We start from the raw sequence: 25,571 nt of genomic DNA, 5'->3' as shown, positions 1-25,571 counted from the left end.
TTACTCGAGGTTTCACTATGGAGATACGAGGCCAGTATTGTCTGATAGCAAAACCCAGCCTCCCGGGAGGGGCTGGGAAAGGTTGTGGGGAGGGTTTCCTGACCTGTCCCTGCAGGCTGGACAGGCCCTCAAGGGAGGCTCCACTGCCACCTGGGACACAGGAAAAGTGCACACACCGAACCATCTTACAGAGCCAGTACAACGCTCTCCAATCCTCTGCCCTTTGCCCTTCCCCAAAAGCCCCAGCACTTGCCATCCTCACTCAAAAGGAGGAGTCAAACCATCCAGGTCCCAGACCAGAGAACTCCCCCACCTCCAACTCCAGTGGCACAGCCCCTGGGGCTCCTAGGGCAACAGAGCTGCCTTGGGTCATCAAGGCCCGCATTTTACAGATAGGTCAGCTGGGGCCCTGCACAGCCAGCCACCTGGCAGTTTGGGGCAGAGGTGAGACTCTAACGCAGGTGCCCGCCTGGGCCAGAGCCCCTCCCCTACACCTACATGCCCCTCAGCTGTCCATCCACACCCAGAGCCTGAATCTTAGGTCCCTCCTTCTCCTCCTCCCCACATCCACCAGGGATCTGAGGGAGCAGGAGCAAAGCTGGGGGTGGGGGTGCACTTCCTGATATGGGGGTGAGGGTTGCTGCAAAGCCTGCTCCCCTTGGTGAGCGCCCCCTTCAGGCTGCCAAGTACCAGTATTCAAGGATTCAGGTCACTGAGTCATTCAACAAACAAATATTTGCAGGCTACTTCCTGCCTATCTCAGAGTAGAGGCACCTCCTCTGGCCACCAGGCCATCCGCAGTCTTTGGGAACCATACTATAGATTCACTCATTCATTGAGTCAACAAACACTGAGGTCCTACTATGCACCAGTCGTGTTTCTCAGCCTCCTTTCTCTCCTCCGACTGCTAAACCCTCCCTTCCAGCCCTCAGCTCCTCCCTCTGCCCCAAGCATCCCCTGTGACCCCCCTGCCCTGGGAAAGAGGGCAAATCATGGGGGTGCTGGAGAGTCACACAACCCAGAGGCCAGAGGCAGGGCTGGACTGACTGACAGACACACGCACACCCTGTGGTTACCTGGTGCGGGCCAGGGCAGCACGGGCAGCTCCTCTCCGGTGGAGGCCTAGGAGGTACTGATGACTGGCCCAGGGGGCTGCTAACCCCGGCCCCCGCCCCTCTTCGTCCTCCGCCCCAGCCTGGCTGCATGGAAAACCCAGCCCAGGCTCAGCTCACTTCCTCTTGTGTCATGGAAATTGCGGGTGTGAGGACAGGAAACACCCACCAGGGATCTGGGGTCTGAGCAGGGACAGTGAGCCCGGAGGCTGGGAGGGGTTGGGGGAACAGGTAAGTAATGAGGGGTGGGTGGCAGGGAGGGAGTGGCCCCAGGAGGCAGAGGAGGGAGCCTACAGGGCAGCGGCTGAGGTTGGGGATGCTCTGGGAGTGTGGGGACCCCTTCTCCAGGAATGGGGGGCAGATGCCAAGCCCCAGAAGCCCTGAGCTACTTTCAGTTTTCCAAAAAACAAACGAAAAGATCAGACACCATACCCTCAACACGCTTCCCCTGGGGCTACACCTCGCCTGTAACGAAGACTCCGAAATCAAATCAAAAGACAAAATTTTTGTTTTTTTTACTTTTGGTAAGTGGGCGTGGGAGGTAGTGGCAAAGGCTGTGAAGGGAGAGAAATGTGGGTTAAATCTTAGTTTTTGACCTCCTGAGGTCAAGGACCTGACTTTCTGAGCCTCAGTTTCCCTCATCTGTGGAATGGAGAACTCCACCCACTTGCCAGAAAGGTTGGGAAGTTTAAGAAGCCACACTCCTGGCCCATGTAAGTGATGTAAGAGCTCTATACAACTTATTCAGGCCTGCAATTATGTAAACTGAGGGGCTATGAAGGGCCACTTGATGCTAACAGCTAATGTGACCAATAAAAGCTTTCTAAACACCAAAAGAAAATTTATCCAGAGGGGTCCTTGGAGTGTAAGCAGAGCAGGAACTATGTCTGTCTCCATCTCTGCACCCCGGGTGCTTAGCGCAGGGTGGAGTTGTGAATGAATGAATGAATGGATGGATGGATGGATGGATGAATGAATGAATGAGCAGAAAGTCTGGGATTTCCAGAGTCACAGGACAGGAAGGATGGCTGTGAGGGCAGGGATCAGGGCCCAAAAGGGCTGGTTGAGGCCAGAGCAGTGTTACCTCTGGGGGGAGAGGGGTGCCTCTGAATCCTGTGTGGGGTGGTGGGTGTATCCCCAGGAGCGATTAAGGAAGTCTTCCCCCCTGATCCCAGGCCTCAAGTCCTCCCCAACCCCTGTGAAGCACACCTCCCTGAAACCCTCCAGCACTCGTGTCAACAGAGACTGGAGGGGGTTGAATCATGGGGAGCTAAGTGGATATTCTGAGCAGCTGTCAACACAATCTGCCTGGCCCAGGGCGAGAGAGGACCCCAGCTCTAGGGACCTGGCACTGCTGGGAGGCCTGCTGGGACCCTTACCTCCAACACTTCACACTCAGCTGTGAGCACATCCCTGAGCCACTTCATGCCTGCCCAGCAGGAACCAGAGTCAAAGACCTCAAGGAGCCTGGGGCTGGGCCTCTGTCTACCGGACCCTGCAGGAGGGACTGCACCCAGCACAGGCCCCGCCTGGAAGCCTGGAGCCCTTCTCCAGTCCCCAGTCGCCCCCATCTGCTTGCAGAAACCCAGGGACACTGCCTCTTCCTCCACAGGCCAGAGGTGGAGTCCAGGCCCCCAGGAGCATCTGGGAGGGAGATCTCACACATGCGGACACACGCCCAGCGTTCGTGGAGGTGCCTCTCCGCGCTTGCTGATGAAACCACCCGTGTGAGGGAACACCTCAGACTCCCTCCTCATCCCCATAAGGGGAGGTGTAAGTCTTGTCTGGCTTCTCTTCACTGAGCCTGCCCCAAGAACTGGCATGCTGCCCCCCATTTCCCACCTCTAGGCCCCAGCACAGCTCAGCGCCATCTCGGTGAGACCCCTGCTTTGGGGCCTTGTCCTGCCCTCAGTCCCTCAGGCCTGCCCTCCGTGGGGCTGGGTCTCCTCCTCCCAGCAGGCCACAGCCCTGCTCAGGGCTGCCCACCCCTGCCTCAGCCCCAGGCTTCTCAGGCAGGAAGCTGGCAGAGGCCAGGGCCACCATTCGCACTGGGGAACGGGGTTTTACTGGGAGGAAGTTGACAGTTCAACTTCAAACACAGTGACGCAGTCACTGCCTGCTTCCCCACCCCACCCCTGCCAGCACCTGCTCATCCCACCTCCTGCCCTCCAAGAGGGAGACACAGGGCCAGACACCCTCCACCCACGGGTGCCAAGCTCGCCGAGGCTGAGGCAGGAGGAGGCCGCACCCATGGAGTCTCAGCTACTGCCACTGGCTGCCCTGCTGCTGCTGGGGGTGCCGGGTGAGTATCCCCCTGGGGCGTCTGCCAGGGCACTGGGCTTGGGACATATCGGAGCTGCTGCTAGTTCTTGGGCTGACCCTGGAAGGGAGGAGCCCCGGCCCTGCGGAGGGCAGGCCTGAGAGAAGGAGGGGCAGGAGACAAGGCCGCAAGGCAGGGGTCTCACCGAGATGGGCTGAGCTGTGCTGGGGCCTGGAGGTGGGAAGTCGGGGCAGGATGCCAGTCCTTGGGGCAGGCTCAGCGACAAGAAACCAGACACTCCTACCTCTCTGGAGCATCACGGAGGGTTGACAGCCCCAGGCCCAGCTCGGCTCTTGGCCTTACTTGTCCCATTTGCATCCTAAGTCTGCTTCTCTCTGGCCCTGCTGGGAGTCCTGCTGATCCCTTCCAGGAGGGCTCCATGCTCAACCACACTCAGCCTAGAAATCAAGCCGTCCAACCCCCACTGGATACGAACCCGACCTGCCCCATTAGCGCCCAGCCTTTTCTTGGAGGCCTTCAGCATGGGAACTCGCTGTCTCCGGGGCAGTTCGGATGATGCACTGGGCAAAGTGGGCAGGGACTGCCCCTGAGAATGCAGCTGAGCAGATGTCACAGACACCGGCTTTGTTCCCAGCGCCTGGTTCTGTGCTGGGGGCCCCAGCCAGGGTGTGAGTCCGCACTGGGTCTGCTCTCACCCCAGGCCCAGAGGAGGGCGTTCAGAACCTCTTAGAATGGCCCAAAGGGTACTGTGCTGCTCACCCGCTGCCCCAGGCCTGGCCCTTGACAGTGGGCAGGCCGCTGTGGGAATGACCTGGGGCCTCTGGAGCAGCTGCCCAGGGGTAAGGTTAGGGGTGGGTGAGTCTGGGGCCTCCTGTTTGCTGGGGGTAGGTGGCAGAAGCCGGCGGTTCTCCATTCCCCAGGCCTTGGGACACTGCTGCCTGCTGCCGGGGCAGTCACCAACCCTGGCCATGGGGGGATCCTGGGCAAGCCGGTTGGGGGGATTGGGGGCGCAGTGTGTACTGTGGCCTAGGCCCCGGGTTCTAAGCTTCCCCATGTGTGACCTTGGACAGGTCCCTGAGCCTCTCCAGGCTTCATCTCCCCACTTACAAAATGCAGGGGAATGAACTGGATGAAATCTGACCCCTGCTCGAGGGTTTAGAAGGGGCGGCAGGGTGACAGCAATGCCTGACTCCAGGGTGGAATGCGGAGGACAGGAGGGGGCTGGTGCCTCCCAGCTTGGAGGGAAAGGACTCAGGAGATGCTGCCTGGGTGAGCAGGGAGCCTCAGACCCTCCTAGAGAAGCTGGTGTCTGGGTGGGAATACACCTGTGTGAGAAGTGTGTGTGTGTGTGTGTGTGTGTGTGAGAGAGTTAGGATTCTGTGTCTTTGTGTGTGCGTGTGAATTCATGCGTATGTGTGTGTTTTCAGGGGCCCAATATGGCTTCCAAATGCAGGCTTCCCTTCCTCTGTGCAAGTGACCATAGCCCATCGACACACATGGTCACCTGGCTGTTCTTACATGGAACTGCAAGAGGTACAAAACACCCCATCCCAGGGCAGAGGCCTAGAGGTGGGCCCCTAGCTGCCTTCCGGACACTCCTGAGGAGCTGCTGCGACCTCCTTGGCTCTGGAGATTCCTAGACCAGGTCCTAAAACCCCGCGGGCCCCTCACCTGTGGCCTCTGACCCACCAGGCAGGGAGGCTGGCCAAGTTCCCAGCTGGGTGCGGGAGAGCAGGTGCTGCTCTGGTGGCCGCCTGACTCCCACCATGGGCAAGGCTCCTGGCAGGCCCAGGCAGGTCCCCCAGCCCCACAGAGCCCAGGAAGGCTCAGCTGCAGTGCCTCGGGCCCCAGGGTGGAGACTACCTGGAGTCCCAGGAGCAGTGGTTTGTGTGTGTTGTATGTGTGCATGTGTGTGTGTGTGAGAACAGGTAGATAATAAACATCCCCATTGCTCAGGGAGTCACAGCTTACACAAACACTTTTCCAGCCATTTTGTTCTGTAAGCTTCACAACAACCTATGAGGTAGGCAGGCCCACGGCCCCCTCTCTACAGTGGGAAAAACTGAGGTCGAGACAAGCTGAGGGGCCGTGGCAAGCCTATGCCAGCCAGCCCAGCACTCCTGTTCTCACGGAGGCCCCTCCATACCCTTAGCTAAGAATAAAACCCACCAAAGCCTCTCCCAGGAGTAGAAAATGGCCATAGGGCACAACAGCCACCCACAGATATGCAGCCACCACAAGCAGCACAGTACCCTTCGGGCCATTCCAAGATGAGATGCCTCGCTGCCAGAGCCGAGGGGACACCGCGGCCTCCTGGCTGGCCGCCAGGGCCATGCCCATGACTGGGGGACCTTTGGGGTACTGAAAATGCCCACAGTGTGCCTAGGGTGACAGCAACCACAGCCCCACAGCTGCACCCCTCTGCCCCCGGTGCTGGCCATGAGGTGCACAGGCAGCTCCGGAGTGTGGGCAAATCACGGATCTGCAGTTTGAATTCCCATCTGCCATCGGCCAGCTGGGTGACCGTGGACCCATTCCATTCCGTAAGCTTCAGTGTCCTCTGCAAAACAGGAATAATCAGAGTACCCCTCTCGTAGATTTGTGGAGCTAGACCAATTGTGGATGTAGAACTTTAGTGGGAAAATCGGCGATAGATGGGAAATACGAAATAAGCAATAGTAATTATTTATTATGATGATTATTATTATCAGCGTCAGCAAGAAACCAGATGAGGCGGGGCCTGGTGGAGGAGAGTCCTGCCAGATGCTGGCCTAGCCAAGGTCCTTCCTGCAGCCCTCTAACAGCGGTCATTCATTCCTTTATTCATCTACACACATGGACGGGGCACTTACTGTGTCCAGCTCTGTGCAGAGCCCCGGGGATACAGCAGTGACCAGGACAGGAGTCCCCACTTATGGAGGGGGCACTGAGATGTTTACAAATTTCTATATATTGTGACCAGATGACAAAGGAAACAACAATAGCTGGGACCCAGTGACCGAGTCCACTGAGGGGCCATCCCAGTCCAAGGGGCTGGCCAGGCAGGGAGGGCCTCTCTGAGGAGGGGATGTCCCTTCGGAGACCTGAATGGTAGAAGGAACCAGCCAAGCAGGAAGGAAAGTGGCTCATCCAGGTCGGCAGGGTCAGGGCAAGGGCAGGACAGGCCCAAGAGGCTGGAAGAGGGGCTCCACTGCAAGCAGGCTGCCTGGCCAGTGGTCCCAGGCTGAGGGCGCCACAGCCCTGCTGGCTCTGGGCACAGAGAATCAGGCCCTCAAGGGCTCTGAGCCCCCCATCCCTAGGGAACGGAGGGGTCTGGGGGCTAAGGGGCCAGCACTGGCCCTTCCAGCTGCTCTGTCAGTCCAACAGTTCAGGGGGGGTTCCCACAGTGACCAGGGAGGGACTTCAATGTTGTCTGACACAACGGAGAGAACATCTACTCTGTGTGTGTGTGTGCGCGCGCGTGCGCACGCACGGGTATGGGTGCATGTGGAAGCATGTGTGCATCTGTGTTGTGTGCGTGTGTGCACACACGTGTGTGAAGGCCTGTGGGGCTTTGGAGTAATGCAGATTGGGGTTTGATTTGGGCTGCTCACAAGTGACAAGAACATCTCTTGAGTCTTATCTATAAAATGCAGACAACCATATCTCCACCTCAAAGGATAACTGGGATCATTCAATCTGGTTCATTCATTCATCCAGACAGCAAGTAGTTACTGCCCACCAGTATGTGCTAGGCACCACGCACAGCAGGGAACATCATATCCCTGCCCTGGTGGACGCAGCATAGGAGTCAGGGTGTGATGGGGACACAGACCAGAGTCTAGCTAGCCAGGGATTGTGTGGGTGCCAGGGCATGAGTGGGTGGGTTGGGGGCCTGGGAGTACTGGGGGCAATGCTGTATGTAGGGAGGGAGAAGGGGCTCTCATGGGAAGAAAATTTTTGAGCAGATGCCTTGCAGGAAGTGAGTGGGTGCACCATGGGCCTGAGGAGGACCGCTCTGGGCAGAGGGGCCAAAGGCACGTTGGGCAGCACACTGGGGAGGGGCCGTGGAGTCCTGCTGAGAACTCTGGGGCTTTTCTCCTTGAACTCCAGCCACCCTGGGGCCCCCGCAGAGGAGAATGGGCACAAAGAATCTTCAAGAGAAACGGTGACTCTCCCCTGTCTGGGAGCACAAACCCTCATCCAGAACCCCAGGCCAGGGGCATTCGGGGATCCAGAGGCTTTAAGATGGCAGAAGGTGGTATCGTCGATGGGCTGTGTGCTCAGAATAGGCCAGCGAGGTCCCAGCATCATCCCTCAGTCCAACACTTCCCTGTTCTGCAGGGAAACAAAAATTTGCACGCTAAGAGGGACCCGGAATGGCTACAAATACCCTCCTGCCAAGTGCATTAGAAAAAGCTTCTGGTTTTGGTATCGCCTTGCAGATGAGTGGCTGTGGACCTGTATCACTTCCGCTTTACCTACTTCTGTCACCACCACCATCATCATGATCACGTACCCTTGGGGGCTTGGCTCAGAGCTCCCACAGGGACCCTACCTAATACTCCTTCTCCCTGGGGCATAACAGGGAGAGATGTGGTAGGAACAGGATAGGAAATCGGTGGCAGTTGGCAGAGGAAACCAGGTCCCATGTGTCATCACAAACTCTTATAGAAACATCTGGAGTGAGCCCCTCTTTCTCCTCAGCTTCAGTTTCCCCAATCTGTCCTACAGGGACAGCAGGCTCTGGGGCCTCCCAGTGGTAGACCCCTATGTGACCCTGTCAAGTGATGGTGATGGGGTTTCTGTCCTGATTCTACCACCAGTAAGCTGTGTGACCTTGGGCAAGTCACTCAGTCTCTCTGAACCTTGGTTTCCTGACCTGGAAATGGGGGTGAGTGTGGTCCCTTTTCCACAGAGCTGTGGGTGGAAAGAACTTTGGGCTATGTGAAGCTCTGAACAAAAAGGAGGGCTTGTCGCTGTGACAGTGGTGACACAGATGTAGCATGAAACTCATGCAAATTCAATTAGACACACCAGGCCACCACAGAGAGCAATCATGATTTAGATAGTGAGGGCAATTCTGCCCGGCTTGTTGGCACAGGCCCTGGGTGAGCTTGCTGGCCTCCTGCGGGCTCCCTGCCCCAGGCTTCTCCTGACATAAGCCCAGTGTTAGTCTCTGCGTGCTTTGCACATAAAAAGGCTCCTGATAAAAAACCAACCACTTCGGCTCATGCTCCACCAAGAAACAGAATTTTGATCCATTGCGATCTTTGTTTCTCTGAATCCCTGATACAGATTCAGGTTAGACCTGCCTCCACTGATTAGTGTCCTTTCAGAAAAGGAGGGTTTCCGACCTTCCTCATCAGCCTCCTGTGGGAGCAGGAGAGGAAGGGAATTCCAGGATGTCCCCAAAAGGCAGTCAGACACTGTAAATCCAAGACAAAATGAGAAGCTGATGCACTACTCGAGGGAACCACTGTTTATGAGAAAAATGGAACATCTGGCTTCCAAACCACACTAAACCGGTCAGTTTCCTTAGCTGGGAAACAGAGAGATGACAGCCTCCCTCACTGAGACTGCCAGGAAGAAATGGGGTCTCCCATCACAAAACCTCGCCCTGGGGTCCTCACGAGGTAAGAGCTTGATAAATGTTTGCTGTCACTGCTGGTCTCAGTATTGTCCCAGCTCCTCCCTGGGTTCTTGGGTGCCCAGTAGACCCCTCAGCAGGCCACACCCTTGCCTCCAATTCCCAGTGGGTCGTGGCTGCAAATACAGACTGCTCACAGATTCAGGCAGGGCCTACAAGCAAGTCAGAGGCTGGCTGGCCTGGGCCAAATTCTGGCTCTGTGGAGTACTGCAAAATGGGAGCAATAATACGGGTCCAAAAACATTCATCTGCAATTCCAAACCCCAAAAAACATTTGCATATTTCTGGCAAATGCATTCAGTGTAAATCCTGACGTAAACAAATAGGAGGCTGTTTATAAACACCATGTAATCTCTTTAGTATGAAAATACGTATGTTTTGCTGCAGAAGCCATCCTGTGCTTGACATGGTGGCTCTCCAGATGTAGGGTGACTGCAGTGTGCCTGGGGGGTGCTGGCAAACCAGAAAGGATGGGCCGCCACCTGGGGCTCGTGGTGATGCAGCCTTGTGTGGCCAGAGCATTCTAGTTTTCAAAAACATCCAGATCTTGGGATTGTTTAAAAAGCAAAGCGAAGCAGAAAGAAACCTTTTTTAGAAATCAGCTCAGAAAAATGTTAAATGCTGTACAAAGCAAGTAAAACTCGTCCATGGCCTGATGCGGCCTACAGCGTTGCTGTATGGACAGCCAGACTGAGAATCATCCGGAAGCTGGGGGTGGCCAGAGGAGAGCAGAGGTGCGGTGAGGATAGAGCCAGAGCCGCTCCCGGGAATTCATCTGCTCCTCACCGAGACCTCGTCAGGGCGGGCAGGGTCAAAATGGAAGGTGAAGACAAGCCTGAGGACAGTGAAAAGCCTTCTAACTCTCTGCTTTTTCAACCCCGAGCTTTGCCTGGGCCTGGCCAGTCTAAACCCTAAACAGTGCGGGCTCCGAAGGGAGGTTGGCTGGGTGGAGGAAGGGCCCTTTGGAGAATTCTAGTGCCTGGCCCCAGCTCCTTGGGGTGCAGATGTGGATGGAGGATTAGGAAATGGCATGCTGCTTCCCTGTCTTGTGTCCCTGGTGGTCTCAAGGGTCTCCAGGCTTCCATTTGCAGGTTCCATAGCAGCAGAGCCTTGGGGCTCAGCATGCAGGGGTCAGGCTAAGGTGTAGCCTAGGAGGGGGTCAGAGACCCTGAGCACAGACAGCAGGGCTCAGGGGAAGGAAGATGTTGATCTGACCCAAGTAAGAAGCAGCTAGAAGAATGAAATTAAGTTGCAGACAATCAAAACCTGACCATCTCCCTAGGCAGACAGAACATATCATCAGCCACCTCTGCCTGCCCGCTGCCAGCCATTGAGGTACATCAGGAACTAAAGATTATAGATTGTAGAAGTTTGAACCAAGGGGAAGGTGCGGGATTGTGGAATCTAACTTCCTCATTTCACAGACGAGGAACCCGAGCCCAGAGAGGTTGAGTGACTTGCCGAGATCACACAGCAGGTTCATGGAAAGTGTTCCCAGAGCATGTTACACCGACTGAATGGCATCCCAAATTCACCGCCTTTCAATCAGGTTTGCATACAAGGAGTACACAGGAATTGGCAAAACACAGGGCAGGCCGTCCTAGCCTTCCCTCTGGAGGAAGGGAGGCAGCTGGGCCCAGGGACCAAAGGCGCAGACTGTGCCCGATGGCCTGGCTTAGAGTCCCGGCCCCGGCACTCACCAGCTGCATAGCAGATGATTTAATTTCTCTCTGTTTAGCCATCTATTAAATGGGGATGGAAATAATGGAGCCAACTGCATAGAGCCATGATGAAGTCTGAGAGGGTTAATGTATACAAATGCCTGAAAAGGAGTGCAAACTACCCAAATGTGGTGGTGGTGACAGTGACAAAGGTCACGGTGATGGTGACGATGGTGATGGCAGCAATGGCGATGGTGACAATGATGGGAACAGTGAGACAAGATAGGGAACGCTGTTCAACTGAGGACAGTCGGCACCCAGAGGGAGGCCAGGCCCTAGAAAGCATAGATGCCTTTTCTCAACAGAGCTTTCCACGTGCAGAATGTTCCTTGGTTCTCTAGCTCGTTCTCATTACGTATTTCTAGCTTGAGAACACTCTCTGAGCAGCGTCTGGGCCAGTCTGGGTGAGATCGGCCAGGAGGGTCAGGCCCGGTCCCTGCCTCCAGGGGCTTCTGGGTCTGGGGGCTTGAGCACCTCAGGACCAGGGCCTAGGTTGTGTTCATCTCTGTATCCCCAAACTTGGCATTTTGGAGGCACCATTGGGTGGCAGAGAGCAGAGAGGACGGGTCTGGAAGGCAGACTTGTGGTCTGAATCCAGGTTCTGCCCATTGCTGACAGCACCACCCTGGACAGGGCACTTGCCCTCTCCCAACATCTATACCATGAATACATTCAATTCACCTTGCGGGACTGTGCAGATGAACCGCCCAAGGTGTAAGGAACTCGCTGAGTTCTGAGTACCCGGGAGGAGCGCAGTAACTGGCAGCTGCTGATAATAACAAATGTTGACTCTGGTGAGGAAGGTCCCAAGTGGGAAAGGGAAGTGGAGAGCCTTCTGATCTGGGTCTCCAAGGGTCCTGGACAGGGGTTCCTCCCACTGGGAAAGCTCCCTGGCAGACCTGCCCCCACCTGTCCCAGGCCCACCGGCTGCACAACCAGAAGCCCCAGCTCTGAGCTCGATCAGGGGCGGGGCAAGTCCTTCCTCTAGAGCGTTTTATCTTATCATCACAACGTTGCTGCAGAACTGGTTCCTTCCTTGTCCCCATGCTGCATATGAGGAAACTGAGGCCTAGAGGGGCTAAGAGACTTGCTCCCCGGGGCCTACAGGCAGGAAGTGGTAGAGCTAGCACTCAGACCCAGAAGAAGTATCAGGACCTGAAAACCTATCCATCAAAGGGTGAAGCTATGAGTCCCCTTGAAAGGGTATCTTGCCGCGACCCTCCTTACCCCAGAAGGATTCAGGTGACACGGGCCCACGCAAGAGATTTTATTACTGAAAGAGAAAATGGCTGCCCCCAGAGCGAGGGAGCAGCAGCTCGTGGGTGAGGAAGCGCGTTTTTAAGGAGTAGGGGTAGGGTGTGTGTGTGTTCTGCGTCGGTGATTGGCTCTTAAGGGATGGCCATCTGGTCGTTGGTGATTGAATCTTAAGGGGTGGGCAACCATCTGGTCGGTGGTGATTGGATCTCAGGGGTGGGGGTCTTAGTGTGCCAGAATTTGCCTTCACCCCTCTCCCCACAAATGCCACTTCAAGGTGCCACAGCCCTTGGGGTTTAGCCAAAGAAATTACTCTGTAATGGTGGACAGTCCCATTCACAGTGGGGAACTGGTACCAGAGGGAGACGGGAATGAGGGATCAGGAATGAGAGGTGAGGGCAGGGCAAAGAGCCTCCTGCCTCCTGTCTCACCATGCTACCCAGGTATCTCCACCATATCCCGGAGGCTTCCCTGCCCACTGCAATAGATCAGGTGATTGACAGCTGGTCACACCCCTCCCACCCAAGCCAAAGCTCAGATCTTGGCTCTGGGCCCCACACTAGGTGTGAGAAACACCTTCCCCTTCCCAGGCCCATGACTCCCAGCACAATGGTAATGGATTCTTGCCAAGATGGGGGATATTACCACAGGGCCACACAGCCTGGTTACAGGGAGTCTTAGCTGTGAGGAGAGGGCAGGCTTGCTGGGGTGTGTCTCCCCTTAAAATTCTGCCACCAGCTTCAGAACACGCTGGCAAAACCAGGCTATTTTCTAACACCCAGCAACAATTTCTCAAAAACCATATAAAGTAGTCACCCTGACTCAATGCTGTCCCCAGCTCTCAACTGAGAAGCAAGCCCAGGCCTCAAGACAGATGGAAATCAAAACACCTTGACTGAGAAAGCTGGATAGTAAATGTGGAATGTGGGTCCTGAGGCCACACAAGAGTGGCCACTGTCCTCCATCCTCACCCAAATTGAACACTGGCCCGGCCACAGCCACAGATGAGCTGGCGGAAAACTGCTCTGCTGAGAGGCCCCCACCCCCTGCTATCAGCCCATCTGCACCCCCCCCCACCCGCCTGTCAGCTGGGGCTGGGAGGAGGGGGGCTTCCCACATGGAGCACCTTCTTACTGAACCCTCCAGCAGTTGCCATGCCACAAAGGGAGGCCATTTCCTATGGACCCCTGTTCACTGGGGCTGTGGTCCTGGCTTTGTCCCTCCTTGGCTGCACTGTCTTGGACAAATCCCTCCATCTCTTTGAACTTCGATTTCCTCCCCTGGAAACTGGAAGCCGTTAAAGATAAATTGCTCTCATTCTCATCCTGCCTTGGGAGTACTAAAAGTAGTAAATGTCTTGCGTTCCCATTCTGGCTCATTTTTCAGTTCCCTAGAACTATGAAACTCAAATATTTGCGGACTGAAAGCAACACTCAGGACATTTTTTACATTGCAATTCAACTCACAAAGGCTGTCCTTATCCTCCCAATGCACAGTGCATCCTGCATTCTCTATTTGAGCTCATTTTTGTCTTTTCAAAAATTGATGGTTGCACTACTCTGTAATTTTTTTTATATTGATGGCTGCATATTACTACAAAGGGATAGCATGAGGAAATTTGGGGGTGATGGAATTGTAACGGTGATGTGGTTACACAGAACTATGTATGTGTTTACATGCATAGAATTGTGCACTAAAGGAAAATCAATTTTACTGCATGTTCATTTAAAAAGTAAAGTTTTAAAACAAGAAAATAATTGATGATTGCAATCCGCTATATTGATTCATGACGCACTTACCGGTTACAACTGGTAAGGTTAGATCCCTGCCCATGAACCCCAAGACGCAAGGGGGCAGGGCAGACAAGGCCTTTGTTCTAGGTGGGGAGCAGGGGGCCAGGGGGAAGTTTCACTTCCTGATGCCTCCTCTTGTTTCTGCAGTCACTTCCTGCCTTGGACAGCAAAGATGGGAGGACCCAGGTAAGAAAGTGCCATGTGGAGGTCTGGGGCAGGGGGTGGGGAAGCAGGACTGCAATTTCATCAGGCTGTAGGGGGACCTGCCAGTGTGAGTCCCACCCCCCAGAGAGTCCCAGTCCTTGCACACACATGCGCACACAGACAGGCACGTACATGCACATTTAAGATGCCCATGTGCAGGTGGCTGCTCCCTGATGGCCACAAAGCACCACACAAATGCTAGTTCTCATGGTAATTATTCTTATGACCCACTCACCATGCATAGAAAAAATACTGGCCCATAAATGTACCTTGCAAAGTCCTGCTTCCTACTCAGTCCTGCCAGATGCTCCCGGTCAGAAATTTCCAGCTGAGGCTGCAGAAGGAAGCTGCCCCAGGTTGCAAAGTATGCTGAATATCCTGCCTTCAAGGTTGAACTTTATCCTAGAAGTTAGTGGCTCCCAAGCAGGATTCCATGAAACATGTCGGATAAGAGTAGGCAACAGCATATCACCCACTGGAGACTCAGTGTAGACTGGTCTAGTAAAGGTCCTGAGAAGCCCTGCAGTGAAAAACTGTGATACGTTTTTTTAACTCAGTAGTTTCCAGCCTCATTTCACCACAGACGTCTCTTCCACATTTCCTGAAATAACATCACACTGAATGTGCTTTGGGTGGAGGGGCTCATGAAGCCACCATAAAACCAGAAGGAGCTGCAGGGGCCTTCCTGGACCCCAGGCTGAGACCCAGAAGCCTGCAAGGTCCTCCAAGCTCTAGCAAGTTGCTTGTCCTCTCCGAGCCCCTTTCTCCACCTGTAAAATGGGGAGAAAATCTCTTTCCTGGTGAGGATTCAGTGAGTAAGCTCACTGGAGGGAAAGCTGTAGAACATTCTGCCGTGTCAGGTGCTGAAACTAGCCACTTTTGCCTCTAACTAGCCAATGATATTGGCTAGCCTTGCCCTGTGCTCTGGGCCCTAAGTCCAGAAGAAAACAGCAGCCTGACCAGCAGTTTCCAAATAGGGAAAACCTCCACCTCAGAATCACCTGGAAGAATCTTTTACATTAAAAAAAAAAAACTTGAATACAGTTGCCTGGCTCAAAACATTCAAAATATAAAAAGATCTACAGTTGCCTGGCTCAAAACATTCAAAATATAAAAAGATCTACAGTGAAGACTCCCACTTCCATTTCTGCCCTCCATCTACCCAGCCTTCCCCTACCCTAATATTCCAAGTAATAACCACATTCATTCATTTCTTGCATATCTATCAAGAATCTCTTTATGCAAATATAAGTATATATTTTTTTTCTTCATGGAGCTTTATTAAATCACCTAAGCCATCTCACCGCTTATGATACAGCAATTCCGCTCCTGGGTATTTACCCAAGAGAAACCAGTGCCCACACAAAGACAAAGATCAGCTGTGACTGTTCATAAGAGCTTTGTTCACAGTAGCCAAATGGTGAAGAGATAAACAAAGTGGGGCATATTCATACCATGAGACAACTCAGCGGTAAAATGCAACGAATGACACATATATTCAACAATTTAGAGAAAACTCAAGTGCCAAGTAAAATAAGCCAGACTAAAAGAACAACAACAACTAAAAAGACAAAAATATGCAGTAAGATACCACTTATATGACATTTGTAACAGGCAAAACTCATCCCTAGTGACAGACAGCTGACCAGTGCTTGCCTGAGGCTGGGCTCAGGGAATTGGCTGTAAAGGGTTTGAGAGAGATTTCCAAGTAATGACCTTTTCTATAGCTATAGTGTGGCGGTGGTTACAGACATGTATGTTTGTCAAATTCCACTGAGCAAGCACCCTCAACATGAGTGTATTTCACTGCATATAAATTGTATCTCAATAAAATTGACTTTAAATGTTAAGAGAGAAGAGAGAATAAACAGACACCAGGCTCTATCTCATATCTACTCAAACAAAATTTTCATGAGTGAGGTGATTCTGCTGAGAACCTACTGTTCCAAATTCTGAGGTCTTCCACCCCATCCTCCTAGGCCTGGCTTCTTGGGGGGTCAGGAGCAGCCCTAGCATGAGTCTCTGGGAAGTCCCTGCAAAGCCCAGAGGAGCAAAGCAGGCATCCCATGGTGCAGAAGGGAGCCTGGCTGGGCAAGGCCAGAGAGTAAGGGCAGTGAGAGGCCCCTGTGGAGGACATTTCCGAGCCTGACACCCCCCATTGACTTCTTTGACCCCTAGGGATCCCAGTGAGACTAGGAAGCTCCAACTCTAGGTGCCAGGGCCAACTGGAGGTCTACTTCAGGAACATGTGGCACACAGTGTATAGCCAGAGCTGGGGCCAGTCTGCCTACCACTGGGACGACCCCAGGCCGGCCTCCAAGCTCTGCCAGAAGCTGCGCTGTGGGGAAGCCTTGGACCTCGCCCACTTCCCTGCCTTCAACAGTCCCCAGAGCCAGATCACCTGCCATGGACAGCTGGGGTCCTTCTCCAACTGCAGTGCCAGCAAGGCAAACCAGAGGACCCCCCTGGGTCTGATCTGCTCAGGTGGGTAACCAGCCACCCACATGGTGCCCTTGGCCTGAGCATCAGCCCTGAGGACGCTGCCCAGGGCGTGTGATCCGGGGCCTGTGCAGGCAGGTGGGAGGGGCGCCTGAGTTACAACCACACACACTGGTGGGGAACTGGAGGGGGTGCGGGCACCAGTCTGGTAGGATGAAGAGGTAGAGGACCTGGTTCTGCCAAAAGTAACTTTCCCCATCTCCTCTTAACCTCCATTTTACCAACTGCAAAATGGGCTGGTACTGCCCACGTCACAGGATGCTTAGAGACAATGTGTGGGTCAAGTGGGTCTAAAGGGGCAAGTGGGACTTAGATTATGAGTTCCAGGTCCTTCTCAACACCGCCAGGCACCCCCAGCAACTCCCTGAACTCCCATCCTTCCCCCCTCCCCCATTCCTCCCTCCTGGGGTCCCTTATGCCTCCCTCATCAGAGCATCTCATTGCAGAGCCACTGCCAACAAAGCCTCCCCCCACAAGCCCCCCACCCACGACCACGCCGGAGCCCACAGGTAAGAAGATTCTGAGGTCCCTGGGGGTGGGGTGTCCAATTTAGCAAATAGAATAAAAGGATGCTCAGTTACATTTGAATTTCAGATAAACATGAAAAATTTTAGTGTGTCCTGTGCAATACTTGGGACCTCACCAGCCCCCAGGGTCCTTGGTCAGTCTTTCATTTGTCCACGTGTTGGAGCCAAGGCACCAGGAGCAAGACAGGCCCCACTGCCAAGATACTCAGGCCCGCTCCCCTCGCCCCTCTCTCCCCCAGCTCCTCCCAGGCTGCAGCTAGTGGCAGGGCCCGGGGGCCTGCGGTGTGCGGGTGTGGTGGAATTCTACAGAGGCAGCCTGGGGGGCACCATCAGTTACGAGGCCCGCGGCAGGACCCAGGATCTGGGGGACCACATCTGTGCAGCCCTCCAGTGTGGCTCCTTCCTGAAGCACCTGCCAGAGGCTGAAGTGGCCAGGGCACAAGACCCATGGGAAAGCAGGCCCTTGCCAATTCGATGGGTGATAGAGAACACAAGCTGTGCCTCTCTGGAGCAGTGCTTCCAAAAAGTCCAGCCGCGGGAGGACGGCCAAGTTCTCGCCCTCGTCTGTTCTGGTGAGTGAAATGGGCCAAGACCCACAGGGCCTCCCCATATGGTCGTTCAGCACATAGCACAGAGCACCACGGGGAATCCAAGGGGAATAAGAGGGCTGATTGTTGGCTTCCCAAACGTAGGGTGGGGTGAGGTGGGGAGTGCCCTGGGAGTCTGCAGAGTGACACCAAAGAAGCCCGAAGGCACCACTGACCCCGCTGCCACCCGGGAAGTGGGATCAGCAGGACTTCAGGAAGAGACAAGGTCTCCTCGTGGGTTCTAAAGGAGGAGAGGAGCATGGGTTTGGTGGAGCAAAGGAGAGGCTTTTCAGTATCGTGGCTTGTTTCTAGGATCAGAGCAGGAGAGGATGAGCCTTGCAGGAGTGGAGTCTGTAAATCCCAGAGACAGATAAGGTTGGAGCAGTGACAACAGGTGGGAGGTCCCCAAGGCACAGCAGGCAGAGAGAGACCAGAGCAGGTCCCCAGAGGGTTTCGTACCCAGGTTTCCAAGCCACAGGCTGGCAACAGGAGGACTGGCGATGCTGGTGTGGTTGCCGGGAGGGAGCTGATGAGGCTGGTCTGCGGGACCCTAAAACCAGGATCATTGGGGAAACTGAGGGGAAAGAGACCACAGGTCAAAATAAGAATAATAATCACAGAGAGCATGCCTCAGGAGGGAGTGGGCCTCCCACCCGGCAGAGTCCTCAGGCTGAGAGGTCATACCCGTTGAGCCTCCAGGAGCTAGTCAGACAGCGTCCTGGGCAGTCTTTCATTTCCACAACTACCTGAGGAGGTGGGTCCTATGATCCCCACCTTACAGATGAGGAAGCTGAGGCTCCAAGAGGTCAAATTTCTTGTCCATTCATGATAGAGCATTAGCTGGGATTGCTCCCAGCCACGTGATCCTGGGCCTGCTGTCTAGGCCTTACCAGGAGCCGCGGTGTCATCAGGCTCTCTAGAAACGCAGGCTCACAGCCCCACCCCAGACACTCTGACTTGGATCTGCATTTCAGCAAGATGCCTGGGATTCGTGCGCACAAACGTGGGAGACACTGCTCTGGACCACAGGGCACTCCTGCAAGCACGACCAACCCCTAACCCATTAAAATGCCACCCCTCCAGACAGAGCAGCCCCCAAGAACCTTTTGGCCTGATGAGGGAAAACGGTCTGGCTCTCCGCCCACCCACCCTTCAGTGAGCAGCTCTCCTGCAGGCTACAACCAAAAAGTCATACCCAGAGGTCTTGCCTTTGTATTTTTTTTCTAAACAAAAAATTCACTAGGGTTTTCAGGATAGATGTTGCTATGGAAACTGGTCAAAGCTGATGAGCTCGCAACTTGCTCGAACCTGAGCACACATGGGCCTCAGCTCTGGACCCCAGCTAAGGAACCCCCCAGGCCCCTCCCTAACAAGCAGAAGTGAATTCAGTCTCTGCTGGACCAGGCCCTTTCGTGAAAGCCTACCCTGACTCAAGATTCAGGGCCTGTGCAGCAGGATTCCTGAATTCTGTCCCACCTGTGAACCACCAGGATTCAGGACAGGAGGTATCTGACATCCCTAGGCCTCAGTTTCCCCTTTCTGAAAAGTCTTCCCACCTCCCAAGGAGCAGCTGGAGAATGAGAAGATGTTTCTACGAGGGAAGCAGGCCCAGGTGGAGCTAGTTCCTGCTGCTCTTCTCTTACCTCCACTTGGCATCACCACCCTGCCAGCTTCTTCACTGAAAGTGCCCGTGCTGCTGCATCTCAGGACAGCTGCAGCCATGTCCAGAGGCACCAGGGACACAGCTCATTGGGGAAATGCCAGAGAGGATGTCAGGAGGGAAGGACAGAAAGGAAGGCAATTGCACACGTTGCCAAGGCCCCCGCTGTGCCAACAGCAGGGGGCCCCAGGGGCCAGGCTGGCAGGCTCTGGGCTGGGGTAAGTCCCTCCAGTCCCACCACCCTGCCCCCTGTCACTTCCTCTCTCCAGACTTCCAGCCCAAGGTGCAGAGCCGTCTGGTGGGGGGCAGCAGCATGTGCCAAGGCTCCGTGGAGGTGCGCCAGGGCAAGCGGTGGGAAGCCCTGTGCAACAGCCCCTTGGCCAAGAGCACAGTGCGGTGGGAGGAGGTGTGCCGGGAGCAGCAGTGCGGCAAGGTCAAGTCCTGCCAGGTGCTGGATGCCAGCGAGAAGACCTCCCAGGGGCTCTTCTGTCCCCAGGAGAAGCTGTCCCAGTGCCATCAGCTTCAGGAGAGAAAAGCCTACTGCAAAAGGGTGTTTGTCACATGTGAGTTGGCCACAGCCCATAGAGGGCAGAGGGCATTTCTGGATCTTCCCTCTAAGACCTAGTCAGCAAGCTAGGTCTGTTTCTGAAGAACAGGGCCCAGGACTAGACAGAGAGCCCCGGGGCCCTAGAAAAGGATGGAGAGATGGCAAGTGGTGGGAGAAGGCACTAGAGGGCTCAGACAGACCTGAGCATAAGTGCAAACAGGAGACTGGGTGTAATTGCTAGGCAGATAATGAATGATAAAACTCTTCTTTCTACCTGCTGCTTTTCTGGGATGGAAGATAAAAAAGCAAGGGAGAGATGGTACATATTTGTTACTAATGGTAATTTAACACATAAAAGAGAGAAATGGATGGATGGATGGATGGGTGGGTAGCTATTAGTATATGATCATATGTTAGTATACGATGGCAGGGGATTCACTCACAAGTAACCAGCAAATGATAGAAAGTCAAACAGTTGATATCAAGAGTAGCAAATGATAGCTGGATGATCAATTGCTAAGCGACAGATGGTGGGCAGATGAATGGGTAGCAGAGAATTCTGGGGATGGGTGGAGAGACAGCCAGATAACTAACTGCCTTCCACACATGTTGGTGAGTCGCTGGGAGGAGCAAGGGTGACTGGGGAAAGCCGGCCAGCAGCAGCTTCCCTCTGAATGGACAGTTTTGATACCCCAGGCTGGGCCTGACCTAACTTCTCTGCCTCCCCAAGGTCAGGACCCAAACCCACCAGGCCTGGGCACTGGCACCGTGATGAGCATCATCCTGGCCCTTGTGCTCCTGGCAGGGCTGCTGGTCCTGTGTGGCCCTCACACCTACAAGAAGCTGGTGAAGAAATGTAGGTGGAGGTGTCCCAAACCATTTCCCTTTTAAGCCCTTGTGTGAGGAGCCAGGAGGGTCTGCATGCAATCCCCCAGAGGAGGGGTCCCACCTCCAGAAAGCTGGCTCAGGGCCCCTCTGCTTCCCCTCTCCTGTGCCCTGGCCCACAAAGTCTGGAACGTTGTAATGGGCACCCACATCTGGAGCCCCTCCCCCTCAAGACCCACTCCAGGCCAAAGGGAGGGCGTGGCCATTCTTCAGATTGTGGCAAGATGGCCCCTGACCTCAGGAGACCTTGTCCCAGGCCCATCTCCACCCCTTGCCAGCAGCACATGATGCTGATTAGCCACTTCCTCTCTGAGCCTCAGTTTCCTCATCTACCAAATGGGAGGGCGATTGTGCACCTTGTGAAGGCAGGGGGCTGCAAAACTCAGGAGAAAATTTTCAGAGACAGGAAGTGAGATCAAGGGAGCTGAAAAGAGAAGGTGCAGAGGAGTGTGGTGCTGGCCGGACCCACAGCACCCTCCCGAGTCTTAAATCTGGGTCTAAACACCTGTGGTAACTTTTCCTGGAAAACCAGGCCCCCCGGCACGCTCCACTAGATGGGCCCAGTCCCCCTCCTAAGCAAGTTGGACAACTGAGGACCCACAAGAATTTGGGGCAGAGTCCTGCAGTCCCTCCCTCCCCTCCCCGAACCCTGCCCCATGCATCTCCCCCTCCCACAATCCCCCAGCCTGCCCTAATGTGCTTCTCCTGTTTGTCGCCCAGTCCGCCAGAAGAAACAGCGACAGTGGATTGGCCCAACAGGAATGAACCAGAACAGTAAGTGTCCCCAGAGGCAGGGTCCTCCCTCGGCCCCAGCCCGGTGTCCAGGGGCTCAGGAAGGAGGCCATGGAGGCAGGGCCACAGCTCACTGCTGACCCCAGATTGAGCTGGTGGCTCCCTGAGGCCTCTGATCTCCACTGTGCTCATCTATGTATGCTGTGACCGTGGCCAACAGATGTTAACAGGCGGTACTCGGAAAGGAGGCCTCCATGATCAGATAGATCTGGAAATCAGTGAATTAAGCAAAACCAGACTCAACCCTTTATTTCCGGACTTACCAGAATCTTAATGGACATTTTTGCAAGAAGAGTTGTCCAAGCTAGTTTTATCATGGAACAGCTTTAAAAAAGGCCAGTTTTAACACATTTTGATGCAGTCAGCCCAAACCCCATCCCCAATCTTCATCCTCTCTCCTAGCCATAGCCAGAGCCACCCTAAAGGATGGATCCATAGCCTTCGCCCTGCCTCCCATTCCACTCTCTTCCCCCGTTTTACAGGCGAAGGACCAAATCCTTCAAGAAGGCCGTGTGTTGTCAAGTCTTCCTTATAACATAAAGGCCCTCAGCTCTCAGAGGGCAGGAACTTTATCTACCCTATCACTTGTGTTCTAATTCCCTGTTTAATAAGGCTTGATGAATGACTGACTGAAGGCCCACCTGGTCATCAGATTGCTGGCCAACCCAAAGCTGTTCTAAGCCTGACCCCTGTAGTAGGAACCTCCTGGAAGAAAGGAATAGAGGCAGGCATTGAAGGAGCTGTGGGTGCCTTTGCCCTCTCCCCCATAACACACTGGGAACAGGAAATGAAAATTCTGGGCCCCTGTTGGGAAGGAGAAGAGCAGAGCAGCAGATCTAATGATACAGTCTCCTGCACCTGCTCAGTGTCTTTCCATCGCAACCACACGGCGACCATCCGCTCCCAGGTTGAGAACCCCACAGCCTCACATGTGGAGAATGAATACAGCCAGCCTCCCAGGAACTCCCAGGTCTCAGCTTATGCAGGTAAGCACCAGCGGACACATCCAGAAATGAAGGCAGGGCTGGAGTGGAGGTCATGTGACTGCCCAGAGACAAGGGAGGCCACAGAGGAGAAGGGGATCAAACTGCCTCTTTGACAGTCATCACAGCAGAGTATTGAAGGATAACAGCCTTAATAGGTCTCAGCAGCTCCCTTGAGACCAGGAGCCACTCAACTAGAGAAAAGAATGCCCCGGATGCCATTAACCCCAGCATTGCTGGGACCTAACAGGTCTGTTTCTCTGCAGGGCCTGAGGGATCGTAAATGAAGCCCCTTGGATTCCTTTTTTGAGACAGAACAGGGCCATCGGTGGCCGGCAGGGGCCCTGTATTGAGTGCTCCCTGACTGGCACTAACAATTAAGCCCCAGGGAGCCTGGAGTTCAGCCTCATTAGTGAACACTGGCTGATCTGATCAAAACAGATACAGGGCTATTGAACTACCAGCTCATAAAGCCCCTGTGGTATTCCAACCCCCACGGGGCTCTGGGCTCTGACAGGCTCTCTCTGCATAGCCTGGTGGGATAACCCCGCTGCAAATGGCCTCCTTTCTGTCCGCAGCTCTGGAAGGAGCCCTGCATCGCGTCTCCACCCAGCCTGACAACTCCTCTGACAGTGACTATGATCTGCACGGGGCTCAGACGCTGTAAAAGGTGAGCCTGGCCCCCTGATTCCCTCCCCCCCGGGCGGCCTGGGGATCAGTACCAGCCACTCAGTGCTCCACCCTGCCCATTCATGAGTGGGGGACTCTGAGCATCTTGACTCTGTAAAGGAAAGGATAAACATCAGGAATTTGGGGAATGGGAGCCGACTTGGCAATTAGAGTAGAGGCATCATCAACCCTACCACCACCCCTTAAACTCCCTCACAGAGACCATTCAAAAGAGCCCAAGTTTCTTGAAGGACTTACACCCCTCTAGAGCTGCCAGCAGGAAGGAGAAGTGTCTGTCTCAGAGGGACAGCTGCTGTTCCTGACATCACACCCAAGGCTTGGGGCCTGTCCTCACCTCCCTGAACCACCTCCGGGGCCTGCGGTTTCCTTCTCTGACATGTTTCCCTCTCAGCCCACAGAACTGGGAACCTGGAACCCAACAACCAGAGCCAGGCCTTTTGTCCTGAGACCATTCTGCATCCACTGCATGGAAACATCCCGATTTCTCCCCCGGCCAGAACATACAGGGACACAAGGCTGCCTTCAGACATGTTCTACCGTCCTAAGGTTGCAGGCCAGCTCTGCCATCACCCCACTGGAGCCTCACACAGGGCAGACCCCCCCAAAAAAGCTTGGCTGGCTCCTCCAAATGTGGACCCCAGGAAAGCAGAGCCTAGAAATGAGTAGCCCTCTCAAGCAGAGACACGTGGGACCTGGGCTCAGCAGCCCCTCCTGTCTGTGGGCAGCGGCTCCCAGGCTGATTGGCCCTGTCCTGATGCTGACCCCAGGGAGGACCAGCAGGGAGGCCGACCCAGGGACTGGAGGGCTGACTGCTCTAGTGTAATTTTAGTATGTACTTTGTAAATAATGCTTTTTCTACTTCCTGAGAACTGGAGTGCCTCCTAAGTCCAGAGTCTACCCCCTGGGCCTTCTAGAGGTGCCTGGGAGAAGGGGCACCTGCAGTGGGCGAGGCCAGAGGGCTGCTTGCCTTTGCAGGTCCCACAGCTGCCAGCAGGGGTGTGGGCAGGTGCGGGCCACCTGGAGCCTCATGGCCACCCTCCCCCTGTGGTGTCTCTGTAGCCCCTCACTTTGAGACGTCTTCCCTAACAGAGAGCACCCTGTCAGTCCAATGGGCACCAGCACTACCTGAGAGTCCTGCACAAAGAGGGTGCCTAGTAAATCCTAGCCGATTTGGGTTTTTGTTTCCATAGCAGTTAAAAGTCCAAAGGAGGGAGACGGTAGAGTGCCTGTGACCCAGTGGGTGCTACAACCTCAGGGATAAGGGCTTGGGGAGGAGGGAGAACAAGGAGCAGCCTCCTCTCCTCGGCCTCTCTGTGCACCTAGCCGCCACTCTGGGACCAACCCACAGCAAATGCCAACTGTGTGTGCTCCCTGAGTGAAGCTCTCAGCTCCATCCTACAAAGCCCAGTTGTCTCTGGCTCTCTCTGGTGTCCTGCATCCTCAGCCTTTGACCCTTGCAAGGCAAGGCCAGAGTTCAGGAGGGAGCAAAGGGCAGTGGTCTTAGATTCCCCAAGCTTCCTCAGGACTGACCTCCCAGAGCCTGCTGACTTCTGGAATCACAGAGGTCTGGCAGAAGAGGCCTGCAGCAGGGCAGACAGAGCCACGTAGGAGCCCTGTCCCTGCCCCTCAGAGCAGCATAACCTGACCACTGAGCCCCCACAGGCTCCTCCCTTGTTTAAAATTGGATCGGGGGCTGTTGAAAGGACCCACCAAGATAACCCACGTCAAAAGCTTCACACATTGTGCAGCCCTGTTGAGTATTCAATATTGGCATTCTCTGAATCTCTGGAGAAGAGCCCACTCAAAGGTCTGTTAGAAACCTGGTCTGCCGTCTCCCGGGAAGCTGCCCTTAGTGCCGAAAGCAAGGCACCCTCCCAGGCCTCATTACCAGCTGACCTCCCGGGGAGCTGGGCAGGGAGGCAGGCTGAGAGCCATGTCAGACCACCTGCCTCCACAGCCCGGTTAGTGGCCTGCTGCCCCTCCATCCCAGTTTGAAAACTGGATAGGAAGACTCCGGCCCCAACTGGGCCAGGTCCTGGACTGACCTGCATGCAGGCTGATGGTTCTCAACAGCCCAGCAGGTGGCAGAATGCAGCACCGCGGTCGCTAGGCTGAGGCCCGCCTGCCCCCTGGTGGGGCTCCATGGCCTTGCACAGCCTGTCCTCCACCCAGTACTGCGGGCTCCAGCCTGAAAAAACGTCCAAGATGGAAAGCCAAAGAGTAGGAGAGGAAAGGAAAATGCAGGAAGAGCCAGGTCCCCGGGCAAAGGAGCCGGAGAGGGCAGCAGCTCAAGAGATAATACCCAGATAGATGAGGCTTTGTGCAGGAGGACAAAGAGGCCTTTCAGCTGAGCGGGCTCCTGCAGGCTGCGGAAGAAATCAATGGGCTGGGCAGCCACATCACTTCT

The 25,571-nt window shown here is 54.8% G+C and overlaps 1 protein-coding gene and 1 long non-coding RNA gene across 2 annotated transcripts; one reads left to right on the top strand and one right to left on the bottom strand.

Annotated features, from left to right (window-relative positions):
* Positions 1–2,885: 2,885 nt before the first annotated feature.
* On the top strand, positions 2,886–23,693 carry CD5 (CD5 molecule). Its single transcript, XM_017652540.3, has 12 exons — positions 2,886–2,987; positions 3,255–3,414; positions 13,938–13,976; positions 16,173–16,478; positions 16,940–17,002; positions 17,260–17,592; positions 19,537–19,830; positions 20,545–20,670; positions 21,420–21,473; positions 22,358–22,477; positions 23,053–23,144; positions 23,556–23,693. Exons 2-11 carry the CDS (start codon positions 3,363–3,365, stop codon positions 23,139–23,141), a joined length of 1,476 nt encoding a protein of 491 aa, XP_017508029.3. The 5' UTR covers positions 2,886–2,987; positions 3,255–3,362; the 3' UTR covers positions 23,142–23,144; positions 23,556–23,693.
* On the bottom strand, positions 6,067–16,166 carry LOC118967845 (uncharacterized). Its single transcript, XR_005055127.2, has 3 exons — positions 14,264–16,166; positions 13,797–13,948; positions 6,067–7,710 (listed from the first exon to the last, which is right to left on the bottom strand). It is a non-coding gene; the product is annotated as an uncharacterized lncRNA (long non-coding RNA).
* Positions 23,694–25,571: the final 1,878 nt, after the last annotated feature.

Source organism: Manis javanica, chromosome 11 (assembly GCF_040802235.1).
Source record: "Manis javanica isolate MJ-LG chromosome 11, MJ_LKY, whole genome shotgun sequence".
Lineage (NCBI taxonomy): Eukaryota > Metazoa > Chordata > Mammalia > Pholidota > Manidae > Manis > Manis javanica.
Note: the sequence above shows the minus strand (reverse complement) of the source record. Positions and strands in the feature narration are given on the sequence as shown.

What these genes read in the sequence shown, in the direction of transcription:
- CD5 (XM_017652540.3), top strand. Translation starts at nt 3,363, where the DNA reads ATGGAGTCTCAGCTACTGCCACTGGCTGCCCTGCTGCTGCTGGGGGTG. An exon ending in CAAGAAGCTGGTGAAGAAAT is followed by an intron (nt 20,671 to 21,419) that starts GTAGGTGGAGGT and finishes TTTGTCGCCCAG; the next exon opens with TCCGCCAGAAGAAACAGCGA. An exon ending in CCAGGTCTCAGCTTATGCAG is followed by an intron (nt 22,478 to 23,052) that starts GTAAGCACCAGC and finishes TTCTGTCCGCAG; the next exon opens with CTCTGGAAGGAGCCCTGCAT.